The sequence below is a fragment of the Lagenorhynchus albirostris genome, chromosome 15 (genome assembly GCF_949774975.1).
Source record: "Lagenorhynchus albirostris chromosome 15, mLagAlb1.1, whole genome shotgun sequence".
In the NCBI taxonomy this organism is placed as follows: Eukaryota; Metazoa; Chordata; class Mammalia; order Artiodactyla; family Delphinidae; genus Lagenorhynchus; species Lagenorhynchus albirostris.
In genome coordinates, this window is record NC_083109.1 from 48394993 (window position 1) to 48420928 (window position 25936).

The 25936-nt window shown below is 43.3% G+C and overlaps 1 protein-coding gene and 1 non-coding gene across 5 annotated transcripts in view; both read left to right on the forward strand.

Annotated features, from left to right (window-relative positions):
- SNX5 (sorting nexin 5) overlaps positions 1–25359 on the forward strand; it is a 27953-nt gene extending 2594 nt beyond the window's left edge. Inside the window, exons 2-14 of one of the 4 annotated variants that reach the window (XM_060122158.1) lie at positions 7123–7227; positions 8329–8439; positions 9495–9616; positions 10676–10799; positions 11476–11571; positions 12780–12885; positions 12968–13043; positions 14051–14098; positions 14309–14348; positions 14438–14524; positions 15764–15923; positions 18437–18522; positions 19772–19955. In XM_060122158.1, the coding sequence (XP_059978141.1) occupies positions 7123–7227; positions 8329–8439; positions 9495–9616; positions 10676–10799; positions 11476–11571; positions 12780–12885; positions 12968–13043; positions 14051–14098; positions 14309–14348; positions 14438–14524; positions 15764–15923; positions 18437–18522; positions 19772–19822 (1212 nt within the window). In that variant the 3' untranslated portion in view covers positions 19823–19955. Of the gene's footprint in view, positions 1–7122; positions 7228–8328; positions 8440–9494; positions 9617–10675; positions 10800–11475; positions 11572–12779; positions 12886–12967; positions 13044–14050; positions 14099–14308; positions 14349–14437; positions 14525–15763; positions 15924–18436; positions 18523–19771; positions 19956–24768 lie in introns of those variants that run through there. The other 3 variants (XR_009535022.1, XM_060122157.1, XM_060122159.1) reach the window with 3 other exon arrangements.
- Positions 2318–2554, forward strand: LOC132506554 (small nucleolar RNA SNORD17). Its single transcript, XR_009535879.1, has one exon. It is a non-coding gene; the product is annotated as a small nucleolar RNA SNORD17 (small nucleolar RNA).
- Positions 25360–25936: the final 577 nt, after the last annotated feature.

Below are 25936 nucleotides of genomic sequence, written 5' to 3' on the forward strand. Positions count from 1 at the left end.
CCAGCTTAGATGAAGAGTGTTAAAATTTATGTTAGTATAGGAACAGTCCTGAATTTCCACCAATACTGCAGCAAGTCCAGAGTAACTGATTCTTGTGGACTGAAGATTTGTACTATGTTTATGGCTTGACTTCTTAAATTTGGGAAGTGTGGCTTCTCAAAGCTGCCCAAGCCTTAGTTCTGGATCAGTAACTTGCAGACAGTGTCTTAAGATCCCCATTTGTGAATACTACTATAAGCAGGTCATGATCTGCCCACTTTTTTTTTTTGGCTGTAGGAAGAAATGGCTTAGGGCAACTATGAGAGAATTTTCTGGATTCTGAGATCCAAATTCTCATTTGCTATGAGACGTAGTAAGTGACTAACATCTAATGTAGAGCTTCAGTTTAAACCAGGGTTTCTTAACCTGAGCATTACCGATTGACATTTTGGGCTTGATAATTTTTTGTTGTGGGGAATTGTCCTTCCTGCATATTGTAGCAGTATTCCTGGCCTTTATTGGGTACCTTTAGCTCTCTTCCCTTCATCAGTGACAGTCAAAAATAAATGCAGACACTGTCAAATGTCCCTTGGTTGAGAATCACCAATTTAAAATTTCTAAAATGGTGTGATATGGGTGGGTCAGATTGTTGACTATCTTTGGTAGAATTAGCGTTCCCCCCAGTATTGAGGAGCTTTACCAAAAAATGGTAAAGGGTTCTGGGCAGTTGAGAGTTACAAACTCTGCTGTGTTTACCATGTTGGAGTTCACTGCCCCCTTTGGACAGTGGAAACCTGAGGCTCGGATGCCACAGTACTCACAAAGCATTGTGGTGCAGAATTGAAGATCACTGAGAAATGTGCTACAGGGTGGAACTTGGTTTAAAAATCCTGCTTTTTTGCTCTGTTGTCCTGATTGCTTGAGGATATTAGGATGTACTTCTGTAGGTCAGTAGTACCACTGGCCAGTGGTGAAAGGCACATATAGTGAAGTTAGGTTGTATTTAGGGAAACAACCTTTTAATGAACCCAGTTATTCAGAGAAAAGTATTTTTGCGCTTTATAAGTTCTGCCTTTTATTTTTGAAATAGCGAAGGGATAGTGGGAAATCTTGTCTTGCATGAATAGCAAATTTGTTTTTTACAGGTTCAAATTGAGAAGGTTCTCTACATCTTTACATGAGAAACTAGCTCCCCCCAAAAGAAAAAAAAAGATACTTCACCTCCAACACCTGTATATTTTCTGATAGGCCATTGAGTTAACTCTTAAGAAGAGAGATTTCCCCCTAAAAGGGGGATATGGAATTTCTCAACTGTTTCATACCCCAAAGGCAAACCGTAAATACACAGGGAGGAGTGAAGTTGTAGTTTGAGGTTCAGGAGAGACTGAACTTTAGTTTAGAGATTGGGTTCTTGGCTTGACTCCCTCGCTTCCTTTTAGAAATTTGGTGTAACTTTTTCAGGCACTGCTATATGGTCTGGAGAGAAAAGTGTAGTTTTCTCAAAATAGTTGCTTATGTTAATCTGTGGTATGCGTTTTCTGCCAGAAGAATTTATGGTTTACTTGTTTTTGAGGGGCAGATCCCTAAGCCTTTGGGTCTAGTTAGTGTAAATGGTGAGGAGCACAAATGCAAATGTCACCAGCCTTAAGGCTTTCACCTGATCTTTAATGAAGAGCAGTACAAAGCTTACATGTTGTGCTAGTGGGGACCAGGTATCTGGTGAGGGATGAAGGGCTGAAATATTTATATGTGAAAGATCTGCGAAATGTGTGGTGCCTCTGACTAGCGTACAAGGAATCCCACCAGGAAGCAGGCAAGCTTTTCTTCTCTCCACGCTGCCATTTGTATCTTTAACTCATGACACAAGCTCAAGCTCAGCTCCATCCACGTTGCTGAATCATCCTTGTTGGTGAAGGTAAATTTTATTCTCAAATCTTTTTCTATTTCATCTTGGGTTGATCATAAAGTAAGACTGCTTTGTAGTAAGGAGCCGTGGACTTGATAGACCAGGAATTTTTGGAAGGGAGACTTGATGAAATCTAGTAGTAGGTGAAGGGCTTTAGCTTTGAATGGAGGAAATTAGTTTTTTGTTTGTGGCAGCTTCTTCCTCTGTAGCAGTGGTATGTTGATTCCCAATAGAATTTCTGTGCTAGATCATTATAGATCATGTGGTTCAGCGTTTCACTTTGTGAACTCCTGAAAATAATCCAGGTATCTTGCAATTAGATGGATTGTAATTAGATGAATTTCACAATGAATTTTATTTTAGCCAATAATTCAACTTAATCTCTTTCTGGTTCCACGTTGGGATTCCACTGGCTCGTGGGCTTGCAGCCTTGTGAAATGATGATTCAGTTTATCCATTCGCTGAGTGCGCTGCACTGACCTTCTTCGAAGCCTGGATTTCTGTTCTAGGAGCTCTGGGCTGCGTAGCCTCCAAATGCCCTGCAGTCTGCAGTGTTCTACTGTGGACAGCTTGTGTGTTGGTGGACTACCGGTAAGAATGGTTGGTGTCAGCAGGGATGGGTCCCTGTGGGTCTCATCTCACCAAGATGAGTGGTGGAAATCTGATCACTTGCTGCAGCTCTTTATCTAGTTGTTAAGCTTGTGGCTAGTTTCCATAACTATTATCTATGTTAGTAGACTGAGATCTAGAAGTCTTTGGTTCTGTTGTCCTTGAGGACTATGATATGATACTGGCAGGCCTGAATTATAGGAAGGGGGGAGCCAGTGGTGGGGGGGGAGATGAACACATATACCTGTAAAAGCAGCTCATGTATTGCACAGTCAGTTCAATTGTTTTTCATGCACCAGTGCCTCAGGGATAAGTGGGATAGAATACAGACAAGTTTTGGTTACCTTCAGGGTGGGAGAAAATAGTGAGAAATAATTCAGTACCATTACAGTATTTGAGCCATAAAGAGGGGTTCGGAGAAAGATACAGTATGATAATTTCTTACAGAGCACTTCCTTCCTGTGAGCTGAAACAGTAACAAAGTAATATATGTTTCGTAAGTATGTATCATGTGAGTCAGTTTTCAGAAATTACTGCAAATCCAGTGTGTCTGCTGCAGAGCATTTTTGGTTTTATTTCCTCACGAGTGAGTATTGGATTAGGCAAGGTATCCGTACCTGTCTAGCTGAAATATGGCCTGGTTGTTTCTTGCCTGTTCTGGCTCCATGCTGTTTACAGACCATTCAAAGATTATTTGTCATATTGGCCCTCTCCCTTGTAGGGGTCTTTAGTACCTTAGCCATTGGGTGAAGGGAAAGCAAAGCAGAATCCTTAGGAGAGAAACAGTTTGAAGGAGAGGCACACTGATGTAGCATGTGCTGGTTAAGTACATTTCTGCTTCGGTACTGGAGAATGGAAAGTCATTTCAGTGTATACATGCAGGCTTTTCTTCTATCTGCAGTAGTTCCCTTGCAACATTCAAATTAAGATGGAAATATAGGGGCTGGCATATTCAATTTCTTGCATGTATACAAAACTGGTTAGACTTAAGTGGCTATTCAACTAGACGCCATTCTAGCAGATCAGAGTGACTGTGGAGATGATTTCTTCCCATTGTGTTTGTCATTTGGCTATATGGCAGTAATGTAAACTGGAGTCTGCAGCTGCCATAACATTTTTTGTACTTTATGTATCTTCTTCTGTGGGTTTTGAATTTCTGAATCTGGCTTTCTGTGTCGTCCAGCCACAGAGATGCTCTTTGCCATCTGTGTGCCACTTAACCTTTTGAAGAGGAGGCTTTGCAATGGCGTTAAATTAAAGTTGTGTACCAAAGTGAGTCATAAGTGAGATCTGGACCAAAAGTGGTCCTTAGCAGCTCAGAGCTTTGCAGATCTGTCCTGTGGCCAGTGTCAGGTGCCCCAGCTGGGAGGCTGATGAACAAGTGAGGGAATGCACAGGGATTGATTTAGTTTTTCTCCTTTTCAGCTCTCTTACCAAGCCTTCAGATTTCTTAGAACAGTTAAAATTTTGTTTTCTAAATGAAGCGATGCTTGTTTACCCCCTTTTCTTCTCACAAAGATCACTGTAATCCTTACTGTAAGGATTAGTCTGATAAGGAAGTATATTGGGGACTGAAACTCCATCTAAAACTTGGAGTATGTGATATAGTGGTTTCTGTGGAAATCTACAAAAGAAAGTCTGTTTTAAAACAACATTGCGCATTGGAGAATAAATGTGTTTTAAATTTGATTCTCACAAGTGACCTAAGGGAATGGGAAAGGGAAAGTTAACGTGCCTAAGGTTAGACTCTGTTCTGAAGCCTGCCTCTCCTGCCTGCCTCTCCCCGCTGCTTTAAACAGCTGTCCCAGTTATTTTGACACCTGTGGCCCAGGTCAGACAGTGTTGGCCAACAGGGCTAAGGCAGCACTCTGGGCACTTACTTAGGCTAGGGGGCAGAGATGGTGAGTGGACGAAAGTGTATGGAGGCGTGTCACCCACTCGCTGTACCCTCCACCCTGTTGATTATTTAGCAAGTACTGTGCCGTGGGGCTATGGAGTGTTGGTTCTGTTGACCAAGCAGAAAAAGGAATGCTGAGCTTTTAATCACAGTTGATGCTTCCGGAGTGAGGAGACAGTGCTGACTTAGAAGCTTTAAACATTTCACAACTTTTTACTCCTTGGTGATTTATGGGCTTCATTATCTGGAGGGTTATCTTGCTACAATACAAGAAAGTTCCTTTGACTTGTGAATAGGGATCATTTGAGTTGGTGATGGTCTGCATACTCAGAATTTTGCCACCATCCTTTTTCAGACAATTCTTTGAGGCCCAAATGCAGACTTTTTCGTGTTATCTGTTGTGGGTTTCTTTTTTTTTTTTTTTTTTAATTGTTTTGTTTTCGTGGTGGGGTGGGAGTGTTTATCATGTCAGGTGGTGGGATTGTTGAGTCCCTTCCTAGGGTGGTATATTTAGGCAAAAGTGATTACTGCTGGAGAAGCTGGGTGCTTGGCATCTTGTTATAGTGCACAGTCTTTCCAAACCTCTAGTGGTTTTTGTTATTTTGTGTTCTCATCACACTCTTAGAGTAAAAAACAAAATATCTTTGCTGACAAGAAGATAGTAACACAGTGAATAACCTGGGCTGTTACTTCTGTATGGTTGGAGGTGTGGGAAAGAGGTGACATCTGATGTTCGCTGGTGAAATCCATTGCTGCTTTGACTGGTGCTTCAATGAGCCCCGTTTACTAGATTACATTCCCCTTGGGTCTTCTAACCCTAATTCCCAAGGCAGTCCTTGTGGTGCTCGCAGGCTCACTGGGCTGGGAGTGAGCTAAAATGGAATTGACGGTGTGTTCAGAAATTGAGAGACTGCTGGAAACCAGGATTTGTGACCTCGTTAGGAAATGGAATCTCAGGAAACATGGCTGTTGTTGCTGAACTCAGGGAAATGCACCTTAGACACGGTCCCTGGGCCGGCCCCATCTTTCCACCAGTAACCTGACCTACTTTATTCGTGTACTGACTCTTGACGCGTACAAACATGAGATCAGTGGAGTGGCCAGTATTCTCTGCAGTCAAATTTAGTGTATATTTTGAGGTCTTTTTGAATGCTGCATTTGCCCAGTGGTAAATTATCAGAAGGAAGGAAGCTTTTATCAGAAATATGTCAGAGAGTCACAGCTGTGATAAAATGAAGTATCCCTGACCTTGAAGCTTTATCTTTCTTTGCAGAGATTTTATAAATGGACATGTGAAAATTAAGCCAAACAAGCAAATATTTCATAGGAGTCATCACGAGTTCACTTGGAAGATGTATTTAGGTTGACATGTAAGGAACTGTTAAGTATATTGTGATCTTAAAATACTTGATGTTAAAAATCAAGTTCTGATGGCAAGAACGTGAGCCTTAGTTCTTAGAGGAAAGCCATTGTTCTAAGGGCTCACTCTGGTTTTTGCAATTAAAATTTTTTTCTTGGTCACAGTGCTGAAGGAAAAAGGGAAGTACTGACAGTTTCTGAGATACTACAAAGGAGAGAGAAGTAATCCATGTGTTCTTAGAGAATATGTTTAATCTTTTCATACCTAATAGAACCAGTTTTTCTATTTTCAGAAGTTCATCAGTCTTTGGTCTTTTTATTTTGAAGAAAGGAATTCAAAGGGAAATTTAAAGGGAAATACTCAGGATTCCCTGTTCTCTCATCCTCTTAACTCCAGTCTTCACTTGGCATTTTCCTTAATAGTCTAGAGGGTTCTGGCAACTTTAGCACTAGTTTACAGTTGGGGGCTGGGGGAAGGATGAGGTGTTTAATCCCTGCAGTCTCTTATTTGTGTCAGGCCTTCAGATCCACTCACTGTCAGCTTGTCTGTCTTAAGAATGAAAGAAATTATCATATTTTAGACTCAGTAGGAAAGCTTTTTTTTTTTAAGCAAGACCATTTTAACCACTTTTTCCTAATAGTCCACTTCTTCCAAGAATTCTTTTTAAACAGTCAAAACTGGAGTTGGATATTATTTTCCTCTGAGTTTCCAACTAACAAAAATCATTTACTTTTGTTTCCAGGGCAGTGCTCACACTTCTTCCTTATGTGTAATCGCAGTGGAATTCTGATAATTAAGGCCTTTGTTGGTTTTTACAATTCACTTCTTGTGTCTAGATTTCGCATCTCCTTGACAGTCCCTGAATATCAATAGGTCCACTCTTGAGTGGGTTTTTATCTCTCCACGCAAGATCCCATACCACCTGACTGTTCTCTGTACTTCCAAGTTTTCCCAGCCTCTAACTTTCAGATATACGGACAGTCTGTTAACGCCTCTTGAATGTTCTTGTAATTTGGGCATTTATGTAAGAAGTTCAAGATTTCGTTTTATCCAGTTGAAGCCTTCTTATTCTTAGTACAGTTCTTCAATTATTGGGTTAAATGTATTTTTCATGTACACATAAAGTATGTAATGTACATGATATTAGAATTATATAGTTGCTTTGTTTAGATTACAGGAATTCACTGGACCCACCCATGCATTTAAGAGCAGGTTTCCCCACAGTTTCAAATACTATCTCAACTTTGTTCTCAAATAGAACAATAGAAGTCTTGTATAGACTGCTTTTTAATTACTAGCTCCCCATTTTTGGAAGGATACTTTTTAGGACTAAAATGAACTTGAGACTAATAGCCAAAAAATGTATTTCAGCTGAGATCTGTGTCAGTGGACCTGAATGTTGATCCCTCGCTTCAGATTGACATACCTGATGCACTCAGTGAGAGGGATAAAGTCAAATTTACGGTGCACACCAAGGTAAGTGACAGAATGACTTCAGTAATAAAAACAGTGCCAGGTTGCAGCCTTGTTATTCACAGTGGGTGTGAGAAGAGACCTAGTGACCTGAGTGCAGTGTGGCACTCCTGCTAAGTGAGGCCCCTCCCTCCACTTGCTCCTAGTAAGCATCAGATGAGTGCTCTTCTTACAGCATTTTCTACTGTGGTGGAGCCCTGGGGCTGTGGGCTTTGCTGGTGTTTAGTGTGGCTTGTGCTCTGCTCCGTGGGGAAGCAAACCAGGCAGAGCGACAGAGCTGGAGCCACCTGCCACAGAACTCCACCTTTGTTTGTAATTTGTGTGCGTGGGAAGTGCTTGCTTTTCCCATATTTACTAAGTTCTTGGCCGTCACCCCACCTATTATGATTCAGAAGAGGTTTTTTTCTTCCAGATTTTTAAAAAAATTTACTTTGAAGTATAACTGATTTATAATGTTGTGTTAATTTTTCTCCAGATTTTTAAGTTGACAAAAGCAATATGCCAATCTGTGAAAAATATAGAAAATTTAATTCCTTGGGATCTTTTCAGGAACATTTTTAGCCTCCTTTCTCCTTCCATACTAGTTAAAATATATTGAGTGCTTGTCTTATGCCAGGCACTTTTGTAAAGGGTTTACATGGGCTTAATTTTCTCTTTCTAACAATCTTATGGTATTCTGTTATCCCCATCTTACAGGTGAGGAACTGAGGTACAGGTTTAAATGAAGTAAATGGCTGAGGCACAATTTGAGTCAGGAAGTTTGAAGCTAGAGCTCTTGGTTTATGCCATCTCCAGCATAATATTGGTAATATGTTGTCTATGAGGTTTTCTCTGTGTACCTTGGTGGCTTGGTGGTATTAACATACCTGTCACTCAGGCAGCGTGAGGCCTATGTGATTATATCTGTTTGAGTTGACCTGAAAGGTGGAGTTTTGTGACTAGAATTCCGTAAAGAACGTGTTGAATCTTAGCTTTGTTCTTTATTGGATCTCATTAAAAAACTGGATGTTCTATTATGCAGAATTTTCCCATAGTGCACTGCATGAAACCCAAGCCACTTTATCTGAAAATAGTAGTTAACAGTCACTTCTTTTTTCTTTACAGACCACGCTGCCCACGTTTCAGAGCCCAGAGTTTTCTGTTACAAGGCAACATGAAGACTTTGTGTGGCTACATGACACTCTTATTGAAACTACAGACTACGCTGGGCTTATTGTAAGTACATTTTGGGTAATCAGATAATTACTGAAGCCAATTTCTTCTACCTTGCTGTTCATTTGGTTTTGAGAGACTTTTACCCACTTTTATTTATAATAGATTGTGAAAATAGTCTGATTTCATTTGTCAACTAGAGTATGTGTTAGCTATTACTGGTAAAATCTAAAGTATGTGAAAATAGCGTTTTAGCTGTAAGATGAAGCATAGTCTTATATTCTGTACAATAAAAGAGAGTAAGCAGTTTCATGGTGTAAAGTCTTGTCTACCTTTGGGTTTAGCATTTCTCTGGCATTTCCTTTCAGCCATCAAGTGGAATTGATCTCTGCTGGTGGTAGTGTGTGCTGGGTTTCTCAGGTGTGTTCTGCTGAAGGCGTAAAGGGGGCAGTTGTCTTTGTGCTTGGCCCTTGAGAGTTAATGCGTGGCTCTGGGAAGAGACTTAGCTGATTTTATTTATTTTTATTTTTTGGCTGCACTGTGCAGCTCACAGGATCTTAGTTCCCCAACCAGGGATTGAACCCACGCCCTCGGCAGTGAAAGCGCAGAGTCCTAACCACTGGACTGCCAGGGAAGTCCCTTAGCCGATTTTAAAGGAGAGAGAAACATGGCTTTTCCTGCCAGGCCAGCTGAAGAATCTGGCCAAATAGTTAAACAAAATCAGTACTGAAGCTTATGTTTAAGAATGTCCACACAAAATTAGAATCTTTTATCCTCTGGAATAAATTCCTTTATAAATCCAGAGATTATTATCTTCATCGTACTTCATTGGCTTCATTTTAGCATTGATTGTAATATATAAATTAAACTGACAATTGAAGCAGGATAAACTGTCATACCTACCAACTGTCCAGTGATTAACCGAACAAATGATTGCAGTCAAAGTGAGTGCCCATTGTAGGGGACACTTCTTTTAAATGGCCGAAAGGAATAAGGTTAAGAGAAAAGTGCAAGTTGATTTTCAGGCAGCCCCACTGGGCTCCCTGCCTCCTGTGCACAGGCACTGAGTTGCACATCTCGGGGGCAAGAACCCTCACGAGTTACTGCCTTGACTGCAGATTCCGCCCGCGCCTGCAAAGCCTGACTTCGACGGCCCTCGAGAGAAGATGCAGAAACTGGGAGAGGGTGAAGGGTCTATGACCAAAGAAGAATTTGCCAAGATGAAGCAAGAGCTGGAAGCGTAAGTGCATTTTCTTGATGGGGGCTCTACCCTTTGAGAATAAAAGTGGTGATGTGTGCAGAAACGAGAATCTGACAGCTAATTTCAGTTAATTAGTTACCTGGCTATTGTCTTCTCAAACCACATTTTGCAGAGTGTGGGTGAAGGGGCCTGGTCTTTGTACTTTAGACATTGATTCCCTGGGGACTGCTGACGCTGAGTAGATGGTGGTTCTATCTGTAGACCATGCTTGTCATGGAGTGTTGGTCTGGCATAAAGTGAAGAACTAAACGTTTGTCTTTATATATAAACAAGTCTTCAGGCTGTGATAATGTACAAAACTTTCTTCCCTGAAGTTTGTTTACTGGAAGTATGGTTGAAACTAGATGGCAGTGAGTGCTGCTACAAAGAAGCATTCTAAGAATAGCCACAGCTATGGCTCTTAATCTGGTTGTAATTCTTTCAAAGAAAAATGGATTCTTTATTCTGTATCATAGTTGGAGGTTTGCATATAGTTTCTTATGATGCCCTCCTTGCACTTCTTTCTGTTGGCTCCCTCCCTTCTTTGGGGTCCATCTCAGCGAGTCTCTTCAGCATGCTGCCACAGGCCCATTAGCCTGGTACCCCGTGGACAGCTCTGAGGATAGAGCGCTGAACACAACAGACAAGTTCCTACTGTTGGGAAGTTTAGAGTCATCTCTAGTGTGTAGATTAAGATGAAGCCACTTAGTAGTTTCTGATGGTTCCAGGCTTTGTTAGACTCACTGCTGTGTACATGGCTGCAAAATTAAAGGGTTTTCATGGTTATAAAGAAGCCAGTGTTTTGTGCTTAAGTACACGTGGGTTTGGGCTTCACAGATGTACCCTATCAACTCTGGTTATATCGCTTCCCCTTTCGGTGGCTGTTCCACAGATTCCAAAACGAGAACTGCCTTATTACCTAGTTGGATGCTACATTATACCAAGCTGCTTTGGGTCCAGTTGAGGTGTTCTGCATGGCTGCAGGAGCAGCACAGTGAGGTCCCAGGGAGCAGTGTTGGGTGGTCAGCTGAGCTGAGGCCTTGTGCGCTTCTCTTCCAGTGAGTATCTTGCGGTCTTCAAGAAGACTGTGTCTTCCCATGAAGTCTTTCTTCAGCGGCTCTCCTCTCACCCTGTTCTCAGTAAAGATCGCAACTTTCACATTTTCCTGGAATATGATCAAGATGTAAGGCATTTTTATTCCATTTCCATGATCCAGTTAAAATGTACAAAGAATATACTTGATATATTTTCTGAAAAATTGACTTTCAAGGTTGAGTTTCTTATCAACACAACAGAAACCTTTCTTAGATGCTCCTCCCCTTGCCTACCTCCCCCAGGGCAATAGATCCAATGTGTAAGGCATTTTTATAAAATGTTGCATGTAAATATTTTGACCTTTTTCCCCTCAGTTAAGCTTGGGATTATTCAAAATAATTTAAGTTGATCCACATTTGTTTTATTCATTGAAAGAGAGACATATGCTTGCTTTTTTACAAAAATACGTTACATTTCTTGCTGTTTAATATGTATGAGGCAAGCCCTGACCTAGACATTTCCTCACAGGTCTTCTAACCAGTGAATAATCAACATAACAGCACAGTAATTCTATCAAGAATTTAAAGGCACTAAGACTTGATATTGATACCTAGATAGTTTTTCACAATATCTCCTAAGTCACACTTTTAGATTTACAACCTGTGCTTAGATTTAGCTGTTTATTTGATATTTTAGATCTGTTGTTAACGATGGAATTAGAGGTATCTTAAGTGTATACTTATACTAGTAAACAATTACTTGGAATGTGTTCAGGACTTGATGGGAAATATATGTACCGTTAACTGTTTTGGATTTCTCCTTAGCTAAGTGTTAGGCGGAAAAATACCAAAGAGATGTTTGGTGGCTTTTTCAAAAGTGTGGTGAAAAGTGCTGATGAAGTTCTTTTTTCAGGAGTTAAGGTAAGTGGCCTTTAGCTATTTGAGAAAATTCTTCTCCTTGTGTGAATAGGTGACCTTTTGTTTCTTCAGAATAGATATTTGTGAAACAAATGGTATTAGCTTCTCAAAAATGTAAATAATTTTTTTCAAATTTGGTTATTTTTATCTACTCATTGAATTTTCACTTATTTTCCAAAAATACTCTGTTCTTTCCCAGGAGAAGGGATAAGAACCTTTCCACACTTAAATCTTCATTTTCTCCTTTTCTGTAAGGAGAGGTTACTCAGTTATTTTTTTAAAAAAAATAAGCTACAAGACCAGTATTTCATGCTATTCTCCAGAATTGCACTGCCCCCTGGTAGCCCCAGCCTCAGGTGGCAGTAGAGCACTTGACAGATGCAGTTGGCTGGTGTAATAAAGGAACTGAATTTTTTGTTTACATGCTGGATTTCAAGGACTTGATAGGAAGAAAGAACCATAAAATATAGGTTTTACCTGTTTCTTTTTATAATATGGTTACTACAAAAGTTTTAAGCGGCACATGTAGCTCACATGTTTCTATTGGACAGTGCTGTTCTAGAACATCAAATAAATGTACAAGTTTCTCACTAGCCTTGTAGGTGTGGTTTATTTCTTCACTCCTCAGCGCCCCTCCCTTCTACCATAACAGTTACTGTCTGGTGTCTGACTTTGCCACTTCAGGGCTTGAGTAGGGAGCCCAGGGTGTAGGTGCTGAGAAAGACAGGGCGTTGTCAGAAATGTGGAAGCTCTGGGGCTGTCTCTGGCACAGCTGAAGGTGTGCTGTCCCCACGCATTGCGGGGGCGTTTGGCATCCCTGGTCAGTGCCCACCAGATGCCAGCATTGCCTCCCAGTCTGGAACCGAACACATTTGGCAGGTGCAGGTATCCGAGGCGAGAGAGCCACCCACTGGGTGGAACCACTGCTCTAGTGGAATTGCTGGAGGTTAGAGAGGATGCTGAGTTTTACTGGGCTGTGCTAAATGGCTCTTCAAAGTGGTTCTCTCTGTTCGACATTTCCTGCCAGCATTTCGCTTTTCCTAATCCCAGGTATAAAAAGTGCATTTCAAAAAAAAATTATTTTTATTTCCCTAGTCTTTAGAGGTTAAACTTCTTATGCATAAGCTTATTTCTTTAGTGTTTTTTTCTAATATAAAATACATATTTGTAAGAAGTTTTGCTTTTTAGACCTCTTTTTTCCTTCCCTTTAGGAAGTAGATGACTTCTTTGAGCAAGAGAAGCATTTCCTCAGTAACTATTACGATAGGATCAAGGGTTCCTGTGCAAAGGCTGACAGAATGACCAGCGCTCATAAAAGTAAATACTTTCGCCCATTAGCCCCTTAGTCTGCTAATGTACCAGCTCTGCTCACATAAAAGGGCTATCCTTGTTCCTGCAGATGTAGCAGACGATTACATCCACACCGCAGCCTGCTTGCATAGCCTGGCTTTAGAAGAGCCCACGGTCATCAAAAAGTAAGTTTTTGTTGGAAAACATTTTCTCTAATCCCCTAATTGAAAACTGTTGGGTGGTAAAATGGGTAATGACTACACAGGTTCAGTTCCGCTCTTGAGCCAAGCCCATCTCGGGTGGACCATAGTCTCCAGCACTCACTTTATACTATACACCCTCTGAACATAAGTACTTGTAAGACATTTGTAGGGGACTCAGGGCACTTCTGTACCAAACGTGATAGTTGTTGTCAAAGCCTTTATTTCTGTCAAACTTACATGTGTCTGTTGTTGATTCTTTTGATTTTGGAATTGTCTTTGAGAGAAGTTTGCTTTGTGTTTTCTGGCAAATGGTGCTTGCGCTTTACTCGGTAATGCCCTGGGCTGACTTGAAGAGATTTGGTTAAGGTAGCCATAAGGGTAAAGTAATGACCCCAGTCTGATTTTGAGCATTTTTTTATATTAATTTTTCACAGTTTCTTCATTCTAGTTATTTCTGGTGTGGGATGGTATAGTTGGCCCCTTCCATGTCTGTGGGTTCTGCATCTACAGCTTCAAACAATTGCAGATCGAAAATACTTGTTTTTAAATTCCAGAAAGTTCCAAAAAGCAAAACTTGAATTTGCTGTGCATCAGCAACTATTTGCGTAGCATTTACGGTGTACTTACAACTATTTACATAGTATTTACATTTTATGCGTGATAAGGAATCTAGAGATGATTTAACATATACAGGAGTGTGTATGTGCATTATATGCAAATACACCATATAGATAAGGGACTTGATCAACTGTGGATTTTAAGCTCTGTGCAGGATGGGCACTGTATCCTGGAACCACCCCTCACTGTTACTGTCAAATGACTGTGTTCTACTTACACCTAGGCTTGGTCTAGGGGGCGTTAGTATTTCAGACTTGAAAATGGGAGTCAGGCTGATGGCAGAACCAAGACAAACTAGTAGCGTATTTATGGCTTAGAACCTGACCTTGGCTAACACAAGTTTAACAGCGGATAAAAACTTGGGGACACAGGTTCTGCACAGCAAGGTGGCTGAGTGGCAGCAAGAGAGACCAATGCCGGTGAGTGCAGCACTGGAAATGTACTCGATTTCGTAACCATCTTCTCTGCTAGTTTGGGCCACTTGTGATGAAAGCATTGCTTTGATAAGTTAATTCTAAAGCGCCACAGACTAGGACTCCTGAATTTGCCCATTCATGTCTTAGAGCATTGATAAGATCATATTTCATACATGATTTAAGACCGTAAGCCAAAATCGTGTATATTTGCAGGTACCTATTGAAGGCGGCTGAGCTATTTGAAAAACTTAGGGTAAGGATTTTTATGTTGGTCTTCAAGGTATGTGTTTTATAATCTGTAGATTTCTGCTTAGATGATGGTGGCCTTTGATTTTTTAACAGAAAGTAGAGAGTCGAGTCTCCTCAGATGAAGACTTAAAGCTGACAGAGCTCCTCCGATACTACATGCTCAACATAGAGGCTGCTAAGGTGAGGGAGTTCTCCCAGAAGAGGTCTGATGATACCGATGTATTCTCTTTGTTAAAAATGAAAGAAGATGGGAATTTGTCAGGATTGTTCATGTAAGTGATGTCAGCCTAAATAAAGAAGTAAACTGAGGCAAGCTCGAGTTTCTTCAGGAGTAGGAGAGGAGTTGCATGCAGTGTGGGAAACACTGTAGCAAGCCACAGGAGAGTCCATTGAGGGTGTGGGGTGGGATGTATTTTGGGGCAAGGAGTGCAGAGAGGAAGAGTCTTTGGCAGTAAGATGGTTGGCGTGAGGGAGCTGGTCCCCACCAGTAAGCTCATTGGCTGGTGTTCACTGGTCAGGAGGTAAGTCTGGGTCTCCTGTATATCAGGTGTTTGTGGGAAATCAGTCTCTCAGTTCTTAATTTGTATAGTTATATTCTGAGGGTGCGGGTGTGTATCCTCCAGTTCCGTTTTAGATTGAAATCATCTCACAGTGACGTGCCTTTTTTGTGACATTGTGTCCTTAGTTTGCATTGCTTAGGAACTTAGGGGCAGTAGGGCTGGTGCCGAGTAGACAGGTAATGGCTTGGGAGATTATATGCTGTTGGATGCAGAGATAACCGGACACATGCCAAAGGGGCTATTTCTGAGGCAGAAAAGGCTTTGGGGTTGTGATCTTTTATTGAATTGCAGTTGTCACTGCAGCCTTTGAGTCATAGAGCATTACTTAACCAAAAGCAAGGTGAAGTGGTCGGCAGAATGACCTTTGGGAATGGAACGTGCATTCTTCACTGTGTACACTGTCCTGAAGAAAAATGTTTAAATTATTTTTATGTGAAATATACTAAACCTGGCAGCATAAAATTAGGTAGGGAAAATACCTAATGGGAAAATGTCATCAGGAAGTAGAAATTCATTCTTTCCTCCATAGTTTAGTTTTTTTTTAGGTGACTTGTCTTGTGACATGTTTTCTTAGAGAAAAAAAATCCTGTAGTCGTCACTGTTTGGTTCCTTCTCTTGATCTGTATAAAGAATGCCGGAAAGGCCGTCAGCAATGCATTAAGCACTGCTATTACCAGCCTAATGTTGAGATTTAAAGCGGGGGCGGTGCAGGAGGTGGTTGATGTCTGACATTTTAGGCAGTGCCCCAAGGTACTTGTCTGTTTTTTAGAGTACTTCAGATAGTCTTCCTGTTCTGTTCTAGAGGTTTTTCGGTATTGGTTTAACTACCGTGCATCATATCTGTTAATTTTCTTCTCAGGATCTCTTATACAGACGCACTAAAGCCCTCATTGACTATGAGAATTCAAACAAGGCGTTGGATAAGGCCCGGTTAAAAAGCAAAGATGTCAAGCTGGCTGAGGCACACCAGCAGGAATGCTGCCAGAAATTTGAACAGCTTTCTGAATCTGCAAAAGAAGGTTGAGTGGGGCCACTTTTTATTTACTTTTTGCTTTTTATTAGGAAATAATCTCAAGCTTACAGAGAGAAGTTGCACAAATGGTACAGAGAACACCCATACATCCTCTGCCTTGTCACTTGCACACGTACATGTGCTCCTACTTGTGTGATTTTATAAACATATCTGGGTGGTTTTTTTTTAACCATTTGAGATTAAGTTGTATCTTTCTTAGTCGTTTTATCCCTGAAAACTTCGCTGTGTTTCTCTTACATCCCTACAGTACAGTTACCAACTTTGGTAACCTTTGATACAATACAGAGTTGTCCTCTCCCCCACTCCTCCAGGTCAGCACTTGGTGCTGTCTATCCTTTATTAACACAAGCCTTCCCTTCTCTCCCATATTTTTTTTTTTATCATCTTCATTAGACCCATGGATTCCTGTTTTCAAACAGTTTTAAAATTCATGACTGTACGAAATTATTTTGGTGTTCCTACTGTCCAGACTGAGCCAGTGAGAGCGCCCTTAAAGCTGGCGTGGCCTTATGACACCCCCGTATTTTTGAGGATTAGATGTTTTGTGCTAATCTTAGACCTTTTCTACTCCAGCCATGAAAATCGCCATTTCTTCCAGGAGCCCAGATTGAGTGCTACGTGTGCTCATTTCTTCTGGGGTGCCTCTGCTTCTAGACCTTTCAGCCAACAGTGGGGAAATATCAGGATGTGTGCATACATGTATATACTCTTCAGGGATCATGAGTCTGTGATAATGACTCAGTTGTATTCCATCTCCACAGGGTTGGTTCTTGCCTTCTACCATTCCAGAGTAAGGAGCTTTTAAAATATAATTTAGGAATTCGCTGGTGGTCCAGTGATTAAGACCCTGTGCTTCCAATGCAGGGGGCACAGGTTCAATCCCTGGTCAGGGAACTAAGATCCCGCATGCCACGCAGCATGGCCAAAAAAATAAAATAAAATTGGGAGATGGTGTACCATATCCATTGAACATGAGTGTACTCTAGGTAGTCTTTTCCTTAGTGGGGATCTCCCTGCCCTGAAGTTCTTAGGGGCCATGGAACATGCCAGAGCAAAAAGTAAAGACTGTGTCTTCCAGAATGTGAATGTAAATTAGAGTGGACACTTGATTCACCCTCAAAACACCCTCCCCCTTCAAAACTCAGGTTTCCATGTGGAATCCGTATCTCATTATAAGACTGTTTCCTCAGAACTTCCCCCTCCTCTTTGGCGCTGCAGTCCCGGTGTATCTGGAAGAGCTCTGCTCCTTTGTCTTGGCTTCTCTCTGTTCAGGACTCCGGTGCCCTCACTGAGGGACAGGGCTTCTCTGTACAGTCTTTGCAAATGGCCTGCAGACATGCTCCCATGGCTGCCCTTTGTATTCTTTCAGAGGAACCTCTTTCTTGCTGCACTGTAGTTTAAATAAAAATTCTAGCTTTTTTAAAAAAAAAAACAGCTAATTTAAATTTATAAGGAAAAAGAACACTTCAAAACTACTGAGTTGAAATCTTAGGTTATTATATAGGCCAGAGTTTAGTGACTTTGAGAATTTTTTTAAAGAGAAGCCACAAAGCTTTACAATGGTGCCAGATTAGGCTTGTCTCTATTGCCCAAGGTTTGTCCCTTTGTTGTTTGATCTTATCCTCCTTATTCAAAATGTAAGCCTGGGTGTACACTATTTAAAAGTGCAGTACTCTGTAGAATAATGAGATAAATGGCTCCTAGCCTGTTTGTCTTAGGTTGAGGTTCTAAGATTGTGGCTGAATTGATGGGAACTCTTGCAGAAGCACAGGGCAGTGGGCAGGTGTCCTGGGAGACAGATGGGTCAGTCTAGAGTTCTGGTCCTGGAGGGAAGGAGAAGGAGAAGAGCTTATTTTGACATCTGACAAAACCAGCCTGATGTATCCGAGTTACTATCGTTAACATCACTATGCATTTTTTGAGTTTTTATTTTTTAATGTGGCTGCTTATATTACATTTCTGTTGGATGGTGCTGTGTAGACAAGATACAGGACTCTGAGCACCAGCTTAAGCTAAGGGAGGATTTTGATTACAGGAATGATGGTGAGAGCTGCAGGGTAGAGCCTGAGTTCACAAGTGTGTGGAAGGAATCAGAGGGAGTCTGATAGGACAGTGATCCTGAATTTTCATGATGGATATAGACACAAAGGTGGCATGTTCTGTAGAAATAGCCACAAAAAAGCAGTTTTCAAAGTTTAAAAATGATCCATAAAAAGGTCATTGGTGCAAGTATGTGTGGCCCACTACTTCCCTAGCCCACCCTCCACAAGCACTGGTTCCTAGAGGGAAAGGGCAAGGCAGCTCAACTCAGAAACCTCCAGGTGTTCAGGGGCCATTCTTGGTGACTGGGGGTGTGTTCCAATGGCAGAGATAACAAAAATGTGAGAAAATGTGGTTGTAGGGTACCAAAGCTTTGGAGATCATTTTATTTGTAAAAATGGTATTTGGAAGTTAAAGATGAAGATTGTTCTGTTTTTCTTGGTAAACTTTGCTTTGTAGAGCTAATCAATTTCAAACGAAAGAGAGTGGCAGCATTTAGGAAGAATCTGATTGAAATGTCTGAACTGGAAATAAAGCATGCCAGGGTAAGTGTTATCTTCAAACTAAGTCAACTTTGGGGGGTCTTTTTCAAGTTATTTACCAATTCACTATTCCAGTGTCATCAAGCAGATGGCATTTGCTTTGAGGTTTTAATCCCCTGAGATGTGGGTGGGAGCCACTTGTCAGAGTATTTTTTCCACTGCAAACCAAAACTCCGTATATCTTGATGAAATACTGCTTTTTGAGAAGAGCATTCTTGGTGGCGGTTACCCAGCTTCTCTCTTGACGTCCTTGCGGGCCACACCCTGAAGGAGTTTTTCCAGTAATTTGTGAGCATCCATCATAGCATTTATAAGCTCTTCGTTATCTGGAGTTTTCATGGAAGATTTTTTTTTAAATAGTTTTCTAATTTGCTAAGTGTCTTCTGATATTAATTCCCATTTGGTTTAAAAGGGAGGAAAACTTCCTCATAATGTCTGTAGCATAATTTAGCCCAGAAAAGATGGGAGAACAGTGGTTCTCAGTGCTAGAGCATATTAGAATCCTACTGGGGAGCTCTTAGGGAATTTTTGTTTTTGTTTTTTTTTGTGCCCAGGCTCATTCACTCAGGGTTTCTGGGCTCTTTGGGTGGTTCCTGGGTACAGCAGATACTGAGCCTCAGGGTGCTGTCTGAGCCAGGGCAGTCAGGTCACTGTCACTGGCCATCTGTGCTGGTTAAAGCAGGAAGACTGAACGTTTGTATGTATTTTGAATTTCTTTATTTTGACCACAACAGAGATGCTTACTCACTTGCCTCTTTAAGTCCTGCTGTATATATGACCTTTTAAATTGGAGTTTCAAAGTATCATTTATGGGTCATTTATGATAGTGTTCTGAGTATTTTAGGTTTTTTGAATTCCTTTAAAGTGAGTACTTTGTACAGTATTTCCTGCCAAGTCCTATGTGAATATTTATCATTTGTAATCTCATTTATAATCTCACCCATAACTACTTTTTAACAACTTTTTATCCCAGTATTTCCAAGGCTTTCAAATACCACATTTAGGTTAAGTCACATGACTGGGATTGGCATGATTGCAGTGGGAGCAAACCTGGGGTGTGGGGTGGAGGTGCTGAAGTGCTGACCAGCCCTTCTGAGGGTGAGGAAATCCCCAACGTGAAATTGGGATGAGGGGAATTGTGGTTCAGGGGTCATTGAATGAAAAACAAGTACCCGGCCAGATGTCTTGTGACAAGTGAAGTTGGTAGGTCTGAGGCCCATGCCTCACCAGTGCCCCAACGTCTGTCTTCTAGAACAACGTCTCCCTCCTGCAGAGCTGCATCGACTTGTTCAAGAACAACTGAACGAAGGACGTGAATGTGAAGAAAGCCCGCATCACTTGCACTCAGATCATTACCACGGAAGATTTATTACCTTTGGCTTTAGTTTAAAATTATGTGAATAAATATTTTGATTTCTAAAGATCTTAACACTTAACCATGTTGGTTCAAAAATATTTCTATTGCATGCTACTTCGACATAACTAATCTTTATGCATTTAATACCTCAGAGCGGGTAGAATCTAAGTACTGGGTTCTCCTCTAATTTGTCTTTCGTAATTAAGAAAGGGTGCGGGAATCTTGCGCCTTCTGGAGTCTGTGTAAGCAGTGGTCTGGCATACACTGCCTCACTGTTCCCTGTGCCCATGCCCCTACAAACCGGTTACTTTAGGGTAGGTGCCAATTATAACAGATGAGTCAGCCGCTTGTTACAGATGAGGGACATTCCATCTCTTCATTAGGTAATTTCCCCCTTTCTTACTCTCCTGGTTCTTTAATCACCTTGAGTTGTTTGTACTATAACAAGAGCAAGAAAAATCTCATATCTTTATATACACCCTTTGCAACTCCATTTTTGTAGTTGGGAGATAAATATTTGAGGGAAGAGAAGCATCTTAAGGGTATAAGAACAAGTAATAAGGCCTAATTTAGAAGGTGGCCAGATCTACATTAAGAAAGATGTGAACCCCCTACCTAATGGGGGGGGCGGTATGTGTGTTTGGACTTTTTATAAAGTGTACAATAAAATAATCCATGCTCTACTATGGAGTGTTTTTGTGGGAAACAAGGCCAGGTGTGCCCTGAGACTGCACTTGCAGCTAAGCCTTGGGGGTGGTGAGGGCTTTGGTATCTGCCAGGCATTGTCCCAGACTCTGTTCTAATCTTAACAGTTTAGAAGACTACAGACCTGTTTTTAAGGGTATATCTGTCCCATCATCGGTGTGACTGAGCCTTAAGGTGGTGCCTGCCAGGTTTATGTCTATCTTTTGTAATTATTCGAAAGATACTTTGAGACTATGTAAAAAGTTTACCCACTTCTTTTAGCCTGTGTTTTAATCAGCTGTAACTGGTGTGAGGGTTGTAAAACTCTGGTTTTGGACACCATAGGTGACTTTTTCTGATGTTAAACTGATGCTGAAGTCTTGACCTCCCAGCCAGTTACAGTGACTGAAATTTACTAAACGAGCCTAGACACAGTAATTCCTGCTCCCTTCACGTAAAGCGTTTGGGAGGGAGGCGTGGTGCAGGAAGCGAGTGCATTTAAACAAGCTGTGCTCCTGTGTGGGTTCCTAACCACATCTCGGTTCCCGCACACCTGTCACCCCCGGATTCCCCACAGTAACACAGGCGTCATGTGGCGTTGGGGTGTGCGACTCTGCCTAGTGTGCCTGGGTCACAGCTGGTCCCAGGAGTTCTGGCTATGGCTCGCCTTGCCTCAGCCCTTGACTGGGGGCCACTTTGGACTAGGTCTGTTGCTGGATGTGAAACAGGTGGTTGGGACGCTGGGGTCCAAGTCCCGGCCCTGCTTGGTGGCTAAGGGGGCACCCTGCTGAAACAGACAGATCTGTAAGGTGCAGCAGTGCTTTAAACTAGGTGCCCCTCAAGTTAATTTTATACGAGTGATCTCAAGAGTGTTTGTGTTTACCTTCTGCACTAAAGTCTTCATGGGCCTGCTGGTCATTCGTGAAACTGCACGGGGTTCTGGGCGGGTGAGGGTGTTTCTAGTTCTCCCCTTCCCTGCCCACGTCGGCCAGTGGAGCCATTGCTGCCTCTGCAAACCTGGGCTCTTCCTGAGGAGCCAGGCGACCTGGCTAAGAGGGAGCCAACGCCCTGATGCAGGAAGGCAAGGCTCGGTGTGGGACTGGGTGCTGACATCTATGTGCCGCCTGTGGGGCGGCAGAGGGTGCAGACCCAAGGGAGGGGCTACCTTGTGCAGCCTCAGCAGGAGGAGAGCCAAGTGGGAAACTTACAGCTGCTCAGGCACCTTCCAGGGGCACAGGTGGGCACAGAGCACTCTAAAATGCTTTTCCTCAAGCCCATGGGTGAATTGGGGCCACTTCTGAGTGATGTGTGGGAGACTTTTGTTGGGGTGTTCTGAAAGCTTCAGTGAGTGTGCTGTAGGGTTGAGGATTGCTCTGAGAGACCTGGTGGCTAGTGACCCTTCTGTACCACATACAGCGCATGTCAGGTGCTGCCTTCGAGGTTCATCTGAGGTGATGCCTAGACCCAGCTGTAAGATGTGGTTTCCATTTGGAAGTCACCTTGCACCGTCAGCTTCCACCTGTAGGGGCAGAGTCACCCAGATCCCACACGTGCCCTCAGCTTGTGGGACAGAGGGGCAGCCCGGTGTCTGCAGAGTTGTTTCCGATGGTCTCTTCCCAGAGCGGCAGCCCTCTCTGGGTGACCCAAGACACTCTCTGTTGCTGAGGCTGCTCCTTGCGTTCTGGGACTGGTGTCAGACAGATGGGAGGTAATGGGTTCAGAGCTGGGCCGTGTGACAAGTCTGGAAGGAAGGCCGGGAGCACCACAGCTGGGCAGTGGCCGGTTATGAACTGGAGAGACAGCTGGGAGCTGAGCGGTCCAGGAGGAGCCTCCCCCAGCCCTGTTGCCCATGCCCCTCAAAACAGATGCACGGCTCCCCTTGCTTGGGTGGGCAGAGCAGAGTGACTCCTTATTGCAGGTTTAGTTAGTTGCCATTCAAAAGGCATTTAATTTCTGTTTTTAATCTTTAGTTCTGACTACCAAAAATGAATTCAGACAATACAAACTAAACTAGGAAGTAAAAATCCTATTTTACCACATCCCATAAAAGTCAGTTAATATGTTTCTGATTTTCCCCCTACCTATGTAGGTAGTGTATTTTACAGTTCAGGATGCCAGAGTAGGGCTTGGTTTCTGGAGGTTCCTAACCGTTGAGTATCTTCTCTCTCCCTTTGGAATGGTCTCCGTGGTCCAGAGGCCTGAACACCTTTTGTTTCTTTGTCTTTCCACTGCCAGTCCCACCAGAAAGAGGGCAGGACCCCCGGAAGTCAAGTGTGGAGGAAGTGAGGGTTTCTTGGCCTTCCCACCCTCGGGCGTCTCTTCAGCAATCTTTTTTCCCCTCCCGCAAAGTCTTCACTTGTTAAACCAAAGACTTACATAGCCATTTTAGGAAGATTTTAATTTTAATTGGGTCTTACTTTCATGCTTTACAAAACCTCTTTTTAAAGCTTGTTAAATTGTGAGACGTGTAATCTTCAAAACACTCAGGAAAAAGGAGAGCCCATAATCCCAGCCCACAGCCATTTTATTTCTGATGGCTGCCTTCCAGCTCTTGCATTAATTCATCTGGTGCACCCTCAGCTGAAGGAGGATTTTTTAGCATCAGTCAAAGGGGAGAGGCTTGCGGGGTCGGGATAGGATTTCCGCTGAAGCTTGCTGCACAGATCATGTAGTGGAAGGCTGGCCAGATGCTTAACGTTTCAGGAACTGTTTACTGGCCTCATTTTCTAACTGCCACGCTGCAGACTCTTGTCATTTTGGTGGAGTTTGGAGATGGAATGGAGATTGTGTGTCTGTACTTGGCCATGTCCCCTCACACTGCAGAATCACAGGAGGGGACTCTGCCTGCTCTGGAGGATCAACCTAAGACAGGGCAAGATTCTGGGACAGCAAACTAAAACGCTGCTGCTGGGCTTAGGCTAGTACCAGTTTCCCCAGATTCAGGCCTGGTACACGTGCTAATTCCTGGCCTAGTGGTGGGAGTCCCAACGCCACAGTGGCCTGTCCTGTCTGGGGAAGGGAGGTTCCTGCAAAGCAGCTGAGCAGGTCGCTCGAGGGTGAGTCAGCCTTTGGCTCCAACAGAGGCTCTTGGGGCCTCCCTGTCCTCGGGGTTGATCGTATCACGAGCCCATTTGGTCTTGTTGGGAGGCATGCGGCATGGATTTGGGGGCAGAAAAAGTGGCCAGAGGAGGAGGGGAAGGAAAAGGGAAGCAGCCAGTGAGCGCCCACAAACAGGTGATGGATAAAGCCCATGTCGAGAGGGAAACTCTGGAAACGCCTGCTCAGAAGCCTGTGGGGCTTGCACAAGTGTTTTTTCTGGAGTCTGGTTTTTGCCTTTGGGCCCGTTCACACCGCCTGCAAAGCGCTTGTCCCACTGAGGGGGGTGGGGACAGGCCAGCGTGGGGTGCTGTCGCGAGGGTCCTTGTTGGGTAAGCAGAGAGGAGGTGGGCAGGGGCCGGGATTGTCAGGGAGCCTCCGCATCACCAGCACTGGCAGCCACTTGTTGGACGGGCTCACGGTCCCCCACTTCGCTCCTAACGTTTCAGTTTAAAACCTGAATCTGATCATTACCCTCATCCACAAAACACCCTTTCAGGATGCCCCCATCTGATGCAACATAAAGTCACAAGTCCTTCCAACAACTGCAAGACCCCACCTGATTTGTAGACCCCACCCTGAGGTTGTATTTTCCAAAGGTGTCCACGTCCCCTGTGTGCTTCTGTAATGTGACTGCCCGGCACAGGAATTTACTTCTCCCCTTGAACCTGGGCTGGCTTTAGTGACACGTTTGTAATCCATAGAATGGGACAGAGTGACACTGCGGGTGGGGTGGGGGTGGAACTTCCCGGTAGGGACCAGAGGAAGCCTTGCTCTCTCTCTCGCCTCTGGTCTCTGTCTCTCTCTGTCTCCAGCTGCTGTGCTGGGAGAAGCCAAGCCACATGCAGGAGGTCGCGGGTCCCAGCTAAGCCCAAGCCTTCAAGCCATCCCAGCCCAGGAAGCAGACAATAGAACTTTCCGTGTGATGGGAAGGTTCTGTCTGTGTGGTCTAGCGAGGTGCCTGTCGGCCACATGGTAGTTCTGGTGTAGCGAAAACACAGAACACCCTGTCAAATTGTTTCTGAATTCAACACTACTTATTTAGTGTTAAGTATGTCTCATGCAATATTTGGAATATATTTATACCAGAACAATTACGTGTTGTTTTTCAGATATCCAAATTTACTGGGCATCCTGCATTTTTATTTGCAAAGTCTGGCACCCGGAATGCAGCTAGTACAGCTGAGGAAGTGAGTTTTTTCTTTTTTCTTTCCCACAGCTTGTGGGATCTTGGTTCCCCAGCCAGGGATCGAACCTGGGCCACAACGGTGAAAGTACCGAGTCCTAACCACTGGACTGTCAGGGAATTAGCAAGAAGTGACTTTTCAATTTATAAAAATTTGAATAAACAGCCACATGTTTCTGGTGGCTACTGTATTGGCCAGTGTCCTCTAGAGAAAGCCAGGTCCAGTCATTCACCCCAGGACAGTTGCGGCTCCCCAGCTGAGGCCCCAGACGATGTGTTACAGAGACAAGCTGTCCCCCTAGGCCCTGAGTCCTTGACCCACAGAATCCCTGAGCGCGGTAAGATGGTGCTTGTTTCATGCGCTAAATTTGTGGTCATTTGTAGCTGGAACTCCCTCAGTCCTCCAGGAACCCAGCTCACTTCCACCCCGGGCCCTGAGCTGGAATGTTCTCCCACACGTCCTTCACTCCTTTCCTCACATGCTTCCAGTCTTTGCTCAGATCTTGCCTTTCATTGAGGCCTCCCTCACCATCCTACTTAATTCCTGATCTACTTTACCTACTTGAAAAAATGTTCACAAACCTCTCCATCTTTACTCTTGATATGTTCAGCTCATTTTCTGTCTCTCTTTGCTGGACTGTGAGCTCAAGGAGGCTGGGCAGGGCTCCACACCTTTTTTGTTCCCTCATGTACCTGGACGCCTGGAACAGTGCCTGCCATGCAGTGGGTCCTTGGCAGACGTCTGTGGAAGGAGTGACCACTGCTTAGTGGAGAGGCAGGGCTGTCTTTCCAAACGCCCTCGAGTATTCAGCACGGCTGATTGCTGACCCTAGATTCCCTGTAGATGTAAGGTTTCGTTCTGTTACCAGCATTCATTCAACAAACACTGTATGCCATGTACCGTCCCAGGCCCTGGGGCTGCAAAGGTGGCTGTGACAGATGAGGGCCCTGACCTCAAGTACCCTCTGTTCTAGGAGGGTGGGGATCTGGGAGGGCGACTCCAAATCGGCCATTTAACTTGGTGTTGGTGACACGAACCAAGGAGTTGTAGCCGCTTTCAACAGGCCTGGTCTAGTCTCAACCTGCTGTTGGTG